The sequence below is a fragment of the Monomorium pharaonis genome, chromosome 8, assembly GCF_013373865.1.
Source record: "Monomorium pharaonis isolate MP-MQ-018 chromosome 8, ASM1337386v2, whole genome shotgun sequence".
Lineage (NCBI taxonomy): Eukaryota > Metazoa > Arthropoda > Insecta > Hymenoptera > Formicidae > Monomorium > Monomorium pharaonis.
Genome location: NC_050474.1, coordinates 11,703,606 through 11,717,435, shown reverse-complemented (window position 1 = coordinate 11,717,435; position 13,830 = coordinate 11,703,606). Strand labels below are relative to the sequence as shown.

The window sequence follows — 13,830 nt, the reverse complement described above, 5'->3', positions numbered from 1 at the left end:
AGTACATTGGCCTGATGGCCGCATCCTGGCATCCCGCCCCGCTGCCCTCAGTGTGGTTGGTGACTCCCCATTGCATTGCACGCTGGTGCCCCGGCAGCAATTAGAAATCGGTGTGCGGGGGGGGGGGTCCAGTACATTGGCCCTATGGCCGCACCCTGGTAACTCGCTCCTCTCCCCCCCCTGTGCGCGATGCGCGGTCTAGGTGGCGGCCGCCGGGGGTCCGAGTGTCTGGGGCCAACGTAGCATTCGCCGCGTGCGGCCTGGCACGTACGGCGACCGGATTCTTGGGCCACCGCTGTGAGGGGACCAGGGTCGGTCGGGGCCGCTCAGACGTATTCCGAGGCGGTGTCCGGCCGGTTCATGACCTGGGATGGGAGGCGGGGGCCGTTCTGGAGTCGCTCGGACTTATTCCGAGGCGGGGCCCGGCCGGCCTCCGGCGTGTGGCGTGGACCGCCTGGGGCCACTCGGACGTATTCCAAGGCGGGGCCCGGGCGGCCCGACTGCCAGGGCCGCTCAAACTTATTCCGAGGTCGGGACTCGGCGGTCGGACACAGGTAGCTCGGTGAGCCGCGACCGCGTCCCTTCGGAAGCGGTCCACCGGGCAGGCGTAGCCCGCTCTGGGGAAGAGGATCTCTCTGAGGGCTGGGTGGCTGACCGCCATGGCGGGTAAGGCCATGGAGGGGTCGCGGCCTCCTTTTGGCCCCAAACGTCCGTGGGGTGCCCCGAATGGCGCCATCCGCTGCGGTGTCCGGGAGGTCGGAGGCTTGGAACCCCTGAAAACCCGCGGATGTCGTGGGCCTTGATGCCCCGGCTCGTGGGGGAGTAAGGGGCTGGAACCCTGTCCCTGTGCCGGGGATGATCTTTCTCCCGGCCCGAGGTATATGCCGGCCCCCCGGGGGAACTCGGGACCCCACCTAGTTTGAGTGGGTAAGGGCACGCCCGGTCGGCGGAGCCGCAGAGGGGAGCGGGAATCTTTAAAATGAGTAGCACCAATAATTCCAACAACCACAACTGAAAAAAGAACTAAACAGAGGCGGAGTGGTCTCCCAGTCGGCTAAAAAACCCTGGTCGATGCCATCAGCTCAAGAGGAGAAAAGAAGGGCTGATCCCTCGCCAATAGGAGGACAAACCACAGAGAAACCTGAGGCAAAAGCGAAAATTCCTAGCCGAATAAGTACCTCTGGGGCAACGCCTCACAAAATGTTAAAGGAGAGAGCAGAGAGGCTGAGGACAGCACAACTGTCTCAAATAGTAGCTACCAAGGAGGGAAGAAGTGATCAACAAAAAAAAGGAAGAGAGATAAAGGGTATACAGGCGGATCTAGAGCGTCGCCAAATGCGCTCATCTTCGGAGGTAATGAGATCTATGGAGCGATCACTGGGGTGGGAACCGACGGTGGGGGTAAGAACCCCCTCCCCCGGTCCAAGTAATGGGGAGATTGAGATCCATGGCTGGCTCGGGGAGGCGGAATCCGCTGAAGCTCCCGGGGGATGTGCGGATCCCGCCGGGTGCTCTGAAAGAAACGGAGCTGTGGAGAGGGAAGAAGAAGGGGGAACCATATCTACGTCCCCTCCTCTTCTACCTTCGAATATGGGTGGTTGCGCCCGAGAAGAGCAAGACGTGAGGAGTCCTGCCCTAAGTGGAATGGATATTACGGGATCCGGCCATAGGGACAAGAAACTGGAACCCTTAAAAGAAACTGGGCAAAACCAGCAGGGTTCCTCGATGTCAGCGGAGGAGGATGGGGATCTCTCGGGACCCACGGGGACCACAGCCAATAAAAGAAAAAGAATGGGGGAGACCTCCACCCCCGAGGAGGAACCCTTTAACCCAATTAGAAAACCCTCGACTCATGGTCACTACCGAAAAATGAGAATTATAAGTACCGAAGAGAGGGATCCCTCTCCTGCCGCCCCACCAAAGTGTGACACGACGGAGGACCTAGCCAAAAAAGAAATACCAAGAAAAGGCAAGAAAGAAGTAAGCGGAGGACATATGCCAGAGGTAAACTTAGCACTACCACAGACAACGAATCAGAGATCTCCTGGGAGGAGAACTCAAGCTCCGGAAAATCCCCCGAATCTAGTGCGGAAGAAAAGATGCCAAAAACCCGAAGTAACGCCAGGGGAAGAAAAAGAGTAGCCTCTCCTGCTAGGTCGAGATCGGACCTCGAGAAGACAGACGGGCGGCGCCTGGAAAAAAGAAAAAATCCACTGCCGATCCGAATATCGGTGATGATCTGGGCATTACCGACACAAGTGAGCTGCACGGTATGACCGCTGGCGACGTTAGGGACCTTACACTGAAATGGATTTCCGAGGTCGATACCGCGAGATCAAAGTGCACAAAGATTATCCAGGGACAAATAAATGGGCAGATTAAGAAAAGACTCATCTTCATCCGAGAGGCAGTCCATCGTGGCTAAAACTCATATGCCCGGGGATACGACTTATCTCCGCATGAAGATCCAGGAATTGGAGTCGAAATTGAGTAAACACAGAGAAAGAGAGCGGGACCTGAGACGTGAGGTAAAGGAGGTACGACAAATTATGAAAGCGACCCGACAAGACCGGGTCCCTTCGGCCCAAAGGGGACCCCTACGGGTGGAGGACTTTCCTCCCCTGCCGCCTCCTCGGGCATTTGCGGGAGGGACCACCAAAACTCTTGTGGATGAACCCGACATGCATTTTATGGTCGGGGGGCGTGAGGGAGAGATGGAGTGGTGTCCTCCCTCCCCGGAAACACTAATAATACCGGAGGACTTGCCGCCAGTGATAAGGCCACCGATCAAAGGAGTGTCCCAGCCAATCCCCGAAAGGAACTCCTCGCAAAGACCGAGGATTGTCGAAGATATCCAGATTGTTCCCCCAAGAGTAGAGTCCCATTTACTCAAGGCTGGGAATCAAGATGGAGGGGAATGGAAGGAGGTGAAACGAAAGAAAAAGAGTGGAAAGAAAAGGAAGACTACGGGTCAGAGCACCGCGGGCCTTTGGCCATCATCGTGCCCTGACTCCCTGTCCTCGGGGAGACAGCACAAACTTGGACATCTCCCTCCCCCACCTGTGAGAGGAGGACCCCGGACCCCGGAAGAAAACCCCTAACCCCCAGGGAAGGGGCAATGAAAATTGCTAAGAAGAGAGTCCCTAAGTCGGCGGCGGTCTCTATACAAGGAATTAACCCCGGCTTCAATTATGCCGCGGCTCTGAGAAAGGCAAGAGAGAAGATTTCCCTTCCCGATCTGGGATTAAAATTAGAAATACTGCCGGTGGGGGAGTTTTGATCGAAATCCCGGGCAAAGGGAAAGAGAGCGCCAACCTGGCGACCAAATTGGCTAAAGAAATCAAAGCCGTTTTGGGTGAGGAAGTTAAGATAACCAAGCCTTCTCTTAAAGGGGAACTGAGTCTCGGGGTTTGACGATTCGGTCTCCAGGGAGAGGTATTGGAGAAATTAGCCGAAACGAGTAGCTGTAGCAAAAATGAAATTAAACTGGGAAATCCCAGTAAGACATTTAGAGGTCTACATTCCGTATGGGCCCAGTGCCCAATCGAGGCGGCAATTAGGGCTGCCGATAAGAGTAAGCTTGTTATCGGCTGGACTGTGGCTAAGGTGAAAATTTTGCGCCGCAGACCCGTTCGCTGCTTCAAGTGTTGGGAGATAGAACACCTCCAGGCACACTGCAAGGCTAATGTAGATAGAAGTGGGGCATGCTTTAATTGTGGTTCCGCGGGACATCGAGCGGCGACATGCTCCCTTCCTGCGAAATGTATGGTGTGCCAGGACAAAGAAGAAGACCCGAATCACAAGATTGGTACGGTAAATTGCGTGAATAACATAGATCCCAACAAGGTAGAAGCCGCAAGAAGGACGGCGAGCACTGCTGCCGTCAACGGCTAAGCTCCTTCAGCTCAATGCCAACAATAGCGGTACCGCGCAGGAACTGATTACACAACTCGCGACAGAGGAGGGGATAGATTTATGTCTGTACTCGGAGCCGGGATACGTCCCGACCTCCCCGATGTGGTTTACTAGTAGGGACAGGAAGGCCGCAATCCTCTGGAAAACTACGGATAAGGCCATACCCTGTACCCTCTTTTATCGTGGTAATACTACGGTTGCCATCAAATATGGGGACGTACACGTGGTCGCGATATACTCCTCCCCTAATGCTGGTGAAAAAGACATTCCTCGAAACACTGAAGAAATTAACCCGGATCAAGGCCAAAAGTCGGAACAGAAGTGTTAATAGGTGGCGATCTTAACGCTAGGTCCTGTTGGTGGGATCACAAGCACGCCAATACTCGGGAAGGGGAGCATTCTAGAGGAATAGATCCAATAGTGGGTTAATCCACATTTTGTAAAAATCATCGACATAAAGCATGGACTGCGCATTTCCTGCAAAAAGCTCTTGAAAAGTGTCCGGCAGAAAGACAAAGGGGAGACATCACCCATCAATTTCTTTCTTTGTCTAGCGCTCATTATGTTACTGGTTAGACAGAGACAGCGCTTGACCCAGACCAATTGCTGTGTCCTTCTTTTGGTCGGAAAAAGAAACGAAAAAAAAAACGAAAAAGAAAAAGAAACAATAAAAAAGAAAAAGAAACGAAAATAAAAAACAAAACGATAAAAAACGAAAAAAAAAACAATAATGTATTATAACAAACATTTAAAAAAATACCAATAAATTAATAGTGTTAATAATAAATAAAAAAATAATACTTATTATGTCACATTATTTCATATTATATCTAAAAGTAAAACAATTAAAATAAACCTTTTGAAAATTAAAAATAATATAATTTATTATTATTTATAAATTAATGTTAATTAGAACTATTGTAAATAATATATATATAATTTACAATATTTCTTTTAGATTATATAATAAAAATAAAGATAAATTATATAAAAGTAAGATCCAAGTGCGGACATAAATCAGATATCCAGCATAAGACGTTCTGAATAGAACATCCGTTTTAATTCAAATAATGGACATCCTATGAAAGTCCATTTTATGTCCATGGACATGTGGACCTGAATTGGACTTAAAATGGACGTCCTTGGAACATCCAGTGCTATTTGGGTAGCTAACGTAGGCACGGAGTTTACGTGCTCCAACCCGAGGGGATCATCGGTTGTGGATCTCACTCTGGCCACACAAGATCTGACCGGGATGATCGATGCTTGGGCCGTAAGGTCCGAGGTAGAATCCCTATCCGACCACCGTATTATCACCTACAGAATTGGCTTCGAAAATAAAAATGATAACTACCCAGGAAGGAAAACTCCAACCAAAAGATGGCGTATCGATAAAATAGACTGGGAGCTTCTGCACGAAACCTTGGCGTGTGGCAATCCAATTCCCCCACGATCAAGAAATAACACCCAGATCCAATCGATCGAGGAGGCTCGTCGTATCGAGATAACGGTCACCGAGGCCTGCGACGTGTCGGCCCCTCGAATCAGATTTCGCAACACTCGGAAGAATAAGTATTGGTGGACAGAGGAGATTGCGGAACAACGGGCAACCTGTAACCGACTGAAAAGAACCTTGTGCAGGCAACGAAAGCGTCTAACAAATCACCCGGATGAGGGGAACCGAGTGACGGGGACCCTCTCTAGAATTAAGGAGGAGTCCAAGCAATTACGCCAGCTTATTACAAAGGCCAAAGTACGGGCCTGGCAAGACTTCCTGGACTTGGTTGAGGGGGATATGTGGGGACTCCCATATAAAATGGTATTAAAAAACTCAGAGCGGCGTCCCCCGGTCTTGTAAAACTATTTTATTTGTGACGGACTTAGCTGAATTTTTCAGTAATGTTTGCATTTGTTCGGATTCTTCGATAGTTTCTTTATACGCTTTCTCTTCAGATATTAACTAAGATTTTAAGGTTTTTATGCTTTTACATTTTCTAATATAGATAATTCCTTTTTTTACTTTCTTCCTCGTCTGCTTCTTGTTTTTTCTTTTTTTCTGCATTTCTTTTCTGCTCATCTAAGTAAGCGTAATATGAACAACGTGCATTTCGTGCAAGTTTTAAAAGTTCATCTGTTATCGATACTTTGTAAGGCATAGAATTAAATCCTTTTAATTCATCAATTACTGAAAATCTGGCATTAAATGTATTTTCATTCATATTTATTTTGTCTTCTGAGCTAATAATATTTGGATGATGTTTCCCAAAAAGTTTTCACATCACACGATATGTGCAAGCGTAGCCTGCGACGACAAAATATAGACCAACATCTGTGATTGGTTAGTGTCAATAGGCGCGCTCAACAGAACATACTGTGGGTAGTCGAACATGATTGGCTCTTACTATTAAAGCAACAAATCAACGTCAAATTTTAATAAGACAATGGGCGAGTTCAACAGATGGAGCGGATTAGTGATTCTTTACTGCGATTGGTTTCTGCTTCTAAATCCAACGAAGAACTAAAGGCAAGAACCAATCATATCAGAGAATCACTGAGCGCTCACTAATCTGCTTCGTCTGCTTAACGCGCCCGTTAACTCACCAGTTGTTAAAATAAACGCAACTATTTACAAAATTTAAAACTTTAAGCCCGTTAAGACACTAAAACTTTATGTGCCATGTCAAAAATAGAGGAAATAGAGGAGGATTGTGGGATTTATTGTAAAAAAGGGAACAGTAATGGAAAAAGAGGAAAAAGAGGAAAGAGTACGATCCCTGTAATTGGATCTTTAGTTAATTTGCGATAAGTAAGTGGATCGTCGAGAATCTCGGTCATACGATTGATATATTGATTTTTATCCAAAATGACTATAATTTGCCCCTTGTTCGCCCTGGTGACGAGTAGATCTCCATTATTGCGTAGGAATTTCCTACATTTCACAATTCGTTGGAAATGTATCTATCAATATATTTAACATGTTTTTGTATGCTTAAGAATTTTTCCAAAGAATTTGCAATCTTGTCACGAACATCATTTAAAGTGTTAAGTGGAATTTTGTGGATGTTAAATTAAAAATTTATTGAGTTTCAACAAAATATTTTTTTATTACAAAATATATGTAATTTTTATTATAATTTTTTATTGTAATTTTATAAAAAATTTATTAAAGAAAATTTTTTATTAATATAAATTATAAATAATTTTTTATTAAAATTTCACTACATTTTCATCGAGTCCTCATTAAAATATTAATTGTTCTTCATTAAACACAGAAAATAATCCTTTCAACAGAAGATAATTCAAATTTCGCATTTATTAAAATTTTATCAAATTTAATAGAATGTCTAATTCATCAAAATTTTATTGAAATTTTTCTACAAAGGTTATTTTTAGAGCTGTAGCAAGACTAGGCGCCATAAAGTATCTAATTAGCCATAAGGCAAAAATGGTGTCGCACGGGATTATCACTGACGCTACTAATTACATTATAGGCATACATACGAAAGTATAGAGAACAGCCACTTAAGTAAATTAATTTCCTTATGTTGAAAAATATAGCTATTAAAGATTCTTTATTGACAACTCATCATTAAAGCTAACGCGATAAACATAAATATATATATAATATTATTTAAAATATATAATACATACAAATGTTATTAATTTAAATGGTACATTGTTCTCTCTCTCTCTCTCTCTCTCTCTCCTTCTCTGTCTCTCCCTCCTTCCCTCCCTGCCTCCCTTTCTCTCTGATACTGTAACGATTATTAAATAATATTTTCTACAATTCAATTAGATACTTTGCACATGCATACTGCCAACACTTTAATAGGACTTCTAATATGACTTCATATTAAGGACACAAATTAATAAGGCACTCACAGTAAGAATTTCAGTATCTAAATTTAGCTTTGATGCTGGAAGACAATTTTTGAAAAGTGGTTTTACCCAAGATATATTTCAAATAATGAATTTGGAGAAAGACACTCGATTATTATTGTTACTCCTTACATCACATACAAGACCAATCCGTCAAAATCCTGATGAAAAAAATTCTCGTCATATCTCACGATATTTTTCAGAATTTTTCATATTTTCAATGTAACTTGGCCGATAATATAACTTCAATATTACAATACTATTCAACAGTGTAATTGTTATGTACAACAATTATGTATATAAATTCTGTATCAATTTCATTATTGAATAAGAAATTATATTGTAATGTTAAGATATTAAATTATTGTTGACGTGTTTGCTAAATTTGTGTAAAAAATTTGAGACATTTTCTCAAAAATTATAAAATTATACAAAAAAATCTGAAAAATTATAACCTGGATATAGAACCTGGAAAAATTTTTTCTCAAAATTTTTCATTTTTTAGAATTGTTAGATTTTATTATAGAATCTTTTAGAATTTCTGTGTAATTTTATAACTTTTTAGAAAATTTTTCAAATTTTTTATACGAATTGGGACACTTCAGAAATGTTGAAAAAAATCTACATGTATCCTAAAATTCTTTATATACATACATTAGAATATATATATAGGCATACTATATACCCCGATAAACAATTTTACCATTATAACTCCGATAAAAAATTTTTAAATACCATTTCTGCTGTGACAAATATTGGCAACAGATTCTATTGCCAAAAAGGCGACAAATGAGAAACATATCTTGTCATTACAAACACTGTTAGCAGATATTCAGCAAATATTTAGCAACGTTTGTCATCTGTCAATACATGACAAAATAATAATGAACTGCCAGCAGATTTATTGAAAGTATTGATGACAGATTGACGACAAACACCAAAGTGCAAACAATATCAGTAAATTGCCTGTAGAAATGCAACAACATTTGTGCGTCAAAGTACGCGACAGATTGATACCAGAAACGCAGCAGATCTGTCCAAATGTCAAATTGGTAATAAAAAGCGCGGCACCATCGATAGGCGGCCTACTCTCTCGGAAGTAAAATGCATGGTATATAAAAACCACTCGCAGCGCGACTAAGGTAAGCAAAAATTTCCTTCCTTCGCTGTGGAGGTGTCCGATGTGGCGGAGGACCACCATTATACTCTTATGATACAGAACTGCAGTATTTTTATTTTTTTTAGAGTGACATTTAACTACAAGTAATTTAATAAAATTTAATGAAATTAATTGCACCTAGAATAGATGATATACCTGCAATATAAAGGAAAAAAATAGATAGATCAATTGAGGCCCCCCTATAGGAAATATTAGATGCTAAGAAGTGTGGAGTAAATTATTCAATCTGTTCCTACCCCTAAATTAATAAATCTTCCCAGGAGATTGCTCACATCTATTCTCAAATAAAATTATAACTGTGAAAATGAAAAGATTCAACAAATATGTCGCCAATTTGTCGTCATTTATGAATACAGATCTGCTGCATATTTGGCGCAAATCTGTTGTGAGTTTACGTTGCAACACCTGTTCTCAATTTGCTGCGTAAATTTATCATTGTATTGCTAGTGACAGATCTGCTCTGGTATTGCACCTAATTTGATATCAGGATTTGATGACAATTTTTGCTTGCAATTGAGACGCACTCGAGGACATAGTAGGCCATGGTTTTGGCAGGCTGATTCCGCAAGAAATGTTTAGCAGTCTGCTGACAATTTGGCAGCAAATGGTTAGCTGAGTGTATATATATATATATATATATATATATATATATATATTTGTATTTTTGTTAGTTATTTGAAAACTAGAAAAAGCAATCTTAGTATGTCTTATGCTTATATATATATATATAAGCATAAGACATACTAAGATTTCTTTTTCTATGATTTTTAACAAAATCATATAAAAAATTAAAAAAAGTTTGAATATTGTTTAGAAATTATAGGATTAGAAATCTTAAAAATATGAGAATAAGCCAGAATTCATAATATTTCACATATAGTATAAAGAAAAATTCTAATAAAAGGATCCTCAGATCTATTAATAATCGATTTTAATGAAAGTTATACATATATGTTATATATGTTACATATGTAGAATATATATATGTAAATTTATACATATAGGTAAAGGGATCGTTTCTGTGTACATGGGTAAAGGGATTTTCAACAATCTTTAGTTTACGAGAAAATAAAGTGTAAAGATTTCGGAAAAATTGAAATTTTAAATGCATCCCGTATATGGTTAAAACTTGGACTATTTGTCAAGTATTCGAGTGCGGCTTATCAGATAACGTGCACGACTCGTACACTGCCAATCCATGTTTGCGTCCTGCTCTCATCTTTTTTTAAATAAAATGATAAACGTTCTATTTTAAATATTTATATTGGAAATAAATGTTTTTTTTATGATAACATTTCTATTAATTTTTATTAAATTAAATTTAATTCTATAATAGGAAAATAAAATAAAATTAAAAAAATTTTTTATGCAATTGTATTCGATCATATTTTTTTCTTTTGTACGTTCTTGAAAATATTTATCATAAAATCACTCGAGCATAAAATTTAGAAACATCATGAACATTTTCTAAAAGCAACTTCTTTCATAGTCACAGTTTTTTTTAAAGAAAAATTTATTGTTGCCGTTTCGCATCAAATTTCAAATAACTAACAAAAATACAAACACAAGCAAACATCTTTTGCAAAAAATCTTTACATTACTTATTATTAAACAATGGTAAAAATCTCTTTTAAAATATAAAATATAAATCAATAGTAAAAACATTAGAAAGAAAAAAGTTATTTAAAATTAGCTATAATACTTAAACTATAAAAATCGATTAACGATTAATTCAATAATTAATTATTATAAATATTTACAATACAGAGATTTAAAATAAAACATTTTTATTTTATTAAAAAAAGAATTAAGCAAGAGCGGCAAACGCAGACGCGTGGATCGGCAACATATGAGTCGCGCACGTTGTCCGATGAATCGTACTCGATTGCTTGACGAATACTTAAAGTTCTAAGCATACAGGACGCATGTAAAACCTCGATTTTTTCAAAAAACTTTATACTTTATTTTCTTGAAAATTAAAATCTGTCGTTAAAACTCTCTTTATTTAATTACACAGGGACGATTTCTTTACAATATATATAATTTTCATCAAAATCGATTATTAACAGGACTGAGGGTTTCCTTGTAGAAAAAAACGTAGACTTTCTTTGTATGTTTGGAAAGTTTATATGGATTGGAAAATGTTCTAATCCATATAAAAATTCGGAGAAAATTTTTCATCGGGAGAATTAAAAAAAAATCTTTACCAGAGTTGTAATGAGAAATATATAAAATATATATTACGTTCAATTGCGAGTTTACTCAGTATGAATATATAAAATAATTAAATTCGTTTATATAGCGATATATATACATCAGTTCCTTTTTTCCTATTGTTAAGGCTTTTATAATAAGGACATGGGTTACAGATGATGGCAACTTATCTACGATAGACCGGATTACGAAAACGTAACGTCAGATGTTATTACATCTTATTTTCTCATTTCGGTAGATCGATCCCCGCCTCGTGGCGATCTTAGTATACGATAAATTTTTTTAATTCAATGCAACCGTCATCGCTAATACAGTTTTCATGTTACGTTGACAAACATAAACGCATACGCTATAAATCAGAGCTATTAAACGCCTTTAAAACGTATACTATATATTTATAATGTATACGACGCGTTACATAAATTCGTAATATTTTCTTAGAATTAAACAATATTAGAAAACGTTTAGAACAATTAAAATATGAGCTGAACACATTAGATTTATTTGAAAGACTGTACATAAAATTTTATATTATATATATTTTTAATAATTATTTATAATTCATCGTAAAATTTGACATAAGGAAGAATGTTAAATAAGACCGGCAGATTTAAAAGCCACATACATGCCTAATTATCTTCAATATCACAGTTTGCGGAAACATATTAAACCGGGTACTTTTATATGAGATAACTAATATAAACAAATAAAAATGGCAAGAAAAAAAAATATATTTTTATAAACTGCTCTATAATGAATATATCGTACAATTATATATATATATATATATATAAAATGCCTACTCAACAATAATTTCATTTTATCCATCTCTCTCGTCCATGTCAATATGTTACATTTCAAGTTAAATAACGCTAATCATATATTTTTAAAAGGGAAAAAAATAAATTCTATTCTATGCATACTTAAATACTTCAATCGTGAATGTAAAATCGCGTTTATAAAAATATATTTGACAATTTTTTCTATTATGAATTATTATAGCATTATTATAACAAAGACATTCATATATTGTATACTATTTATTAAAACTGCAAAAAAATTACCGAATCATATTTTTATATCATAGATCAGAAAACATTGTTGTATATGTCTATTTTGCTTAATTTAACTTTACATTTGTGCATGTAACTTCTTTTCCATAATATTTCATATAAAGGTCTTGTAAAAATACTATATTCGTAAGGGAAAGGAATTATGGAATATTATCTTTTTTAGTTTTACAGATGTGTACATTTTATGATATTTTGAGAAGTATGTTGGTTATTATTAATTTATAACTTTAGATACAACAAATGAACAGTAGTGAGCACGATTGACAACTTGGTCAAATTTCCAATATTCATTTTTTTATTACACAGGAACACTAAAAAAAATTGCTTGTTCGCTAGACTACACCACCATACTTATATGTTTTTGGCTGAACCCGAATCCGTCGTCTCCATTTTACCTCGTCATGTCAGGTGTTGTCCCTAACCTCAAAAAATAGCTCAAAATTGCTAAAACGACCCTCTTCAGGTTGCGAAATAAAGCACGATTACTATATCTATATATTTATAGGGTTACTAAATCCGAATTCGTTGTTTGCTAAACGCTATCACATTACCATTCGCCTCTAACCTCAAAATCGCTGAAATAGCGTTTTGGAAGCTGAACAGTAAACACTGCCGACTGAAATCTGTAGACAATAGACATGTTTTGCGGGATATTTAATTTAAATTTTAAAGTCGAATTAATCTTAACAGGTTAGAATTCCGTTTCAATCCTAAATAATCACAATTCTCTATTTTTTTCCCATTGTATCTAACTCTAACTCTCAAAAGATTTATGGAGTGGCTTTTTTTAAATACTTTTTCGTATATTTTCTCTTTTCAAAGTCCAACAGTAGTCAATCATCATATTTATACTTCCTTGACAGCTCCATTACTTTTATATCTTGATGAAATCGTTCTCCTTGTTTTTCACTATAATCTCCTAAATTCATTGGGAAACAATAAGAAAAACAAGAATTGATGAGAATTTAAAAAGTGCAGCTTCAGATTCTTCAAATATCCTAATTTTTCAAAGTTTTTCGCCATATCCATTACTATTTGTTCGTAGTCGTCACTTTTATGATTACTCAAAATTTCTCTATAACTTTTTTAAAACTAATCGCAGCCTTCTTATTCATTGACTTGATAAAACTGTTATCCTTTAACATTTTTCGAATTTGTGATCCATCAAAAATCCCTTCTTTCAGTTTTGAATTAAATATTTTTGAGAATTGTTTTTCTAAATACTCAAAGCATTTTCTTTCTCCTTTGAGAGCCTTGATGAACTGCTTCATTAGACCAAGTTTTATATAAAGAGGAGGGAGCAATACTTTTTTGGGGTCAACCAAAGAACATTAGCAATGATGTCCTTCAAACTTGGTTCAAATAAAGTTCTTTTTGATTATATTTTCTGTTCATAGTAATTGTCACGGTCTCGACTATGCTATAAACATAAGAAGCAAGGAAAATTTGTAAAACCTGATTGTTGACCTATATCCCAGATAGCAAGGTGACGTTAATACGAAGTCAATAATTCGTCATTTAAGGTCGCAGACGTCATGTTACCAAATTAAGACGTAATAGTAACGTTAT

General features: G+C 38.0%; 1 protein-coding gene across 1 annotated transcript; it reads left to right on the top strand.

The window, feature by feature from the left end:
• The first annotated feature begins 3,118 nt into the window (after window positions 1-3,118).
• LOC105840598 lies at window positions 3,119-3,894 on the top strand. Its single transcript, XM_012687574.1, has 2 exons — window positions 3,119-3,211; window positions 3,430-3,894. Exons 1-2 carry the CDS (start codon window positions 3,119-3,121, stop codon window positions 3,892-3,894), a joined length of 558 nt encoding a protein of 185 aa, XP_012543028.1.
• Window positions 3,895-13,830: the final 9,936 nt, after the last annotated feature.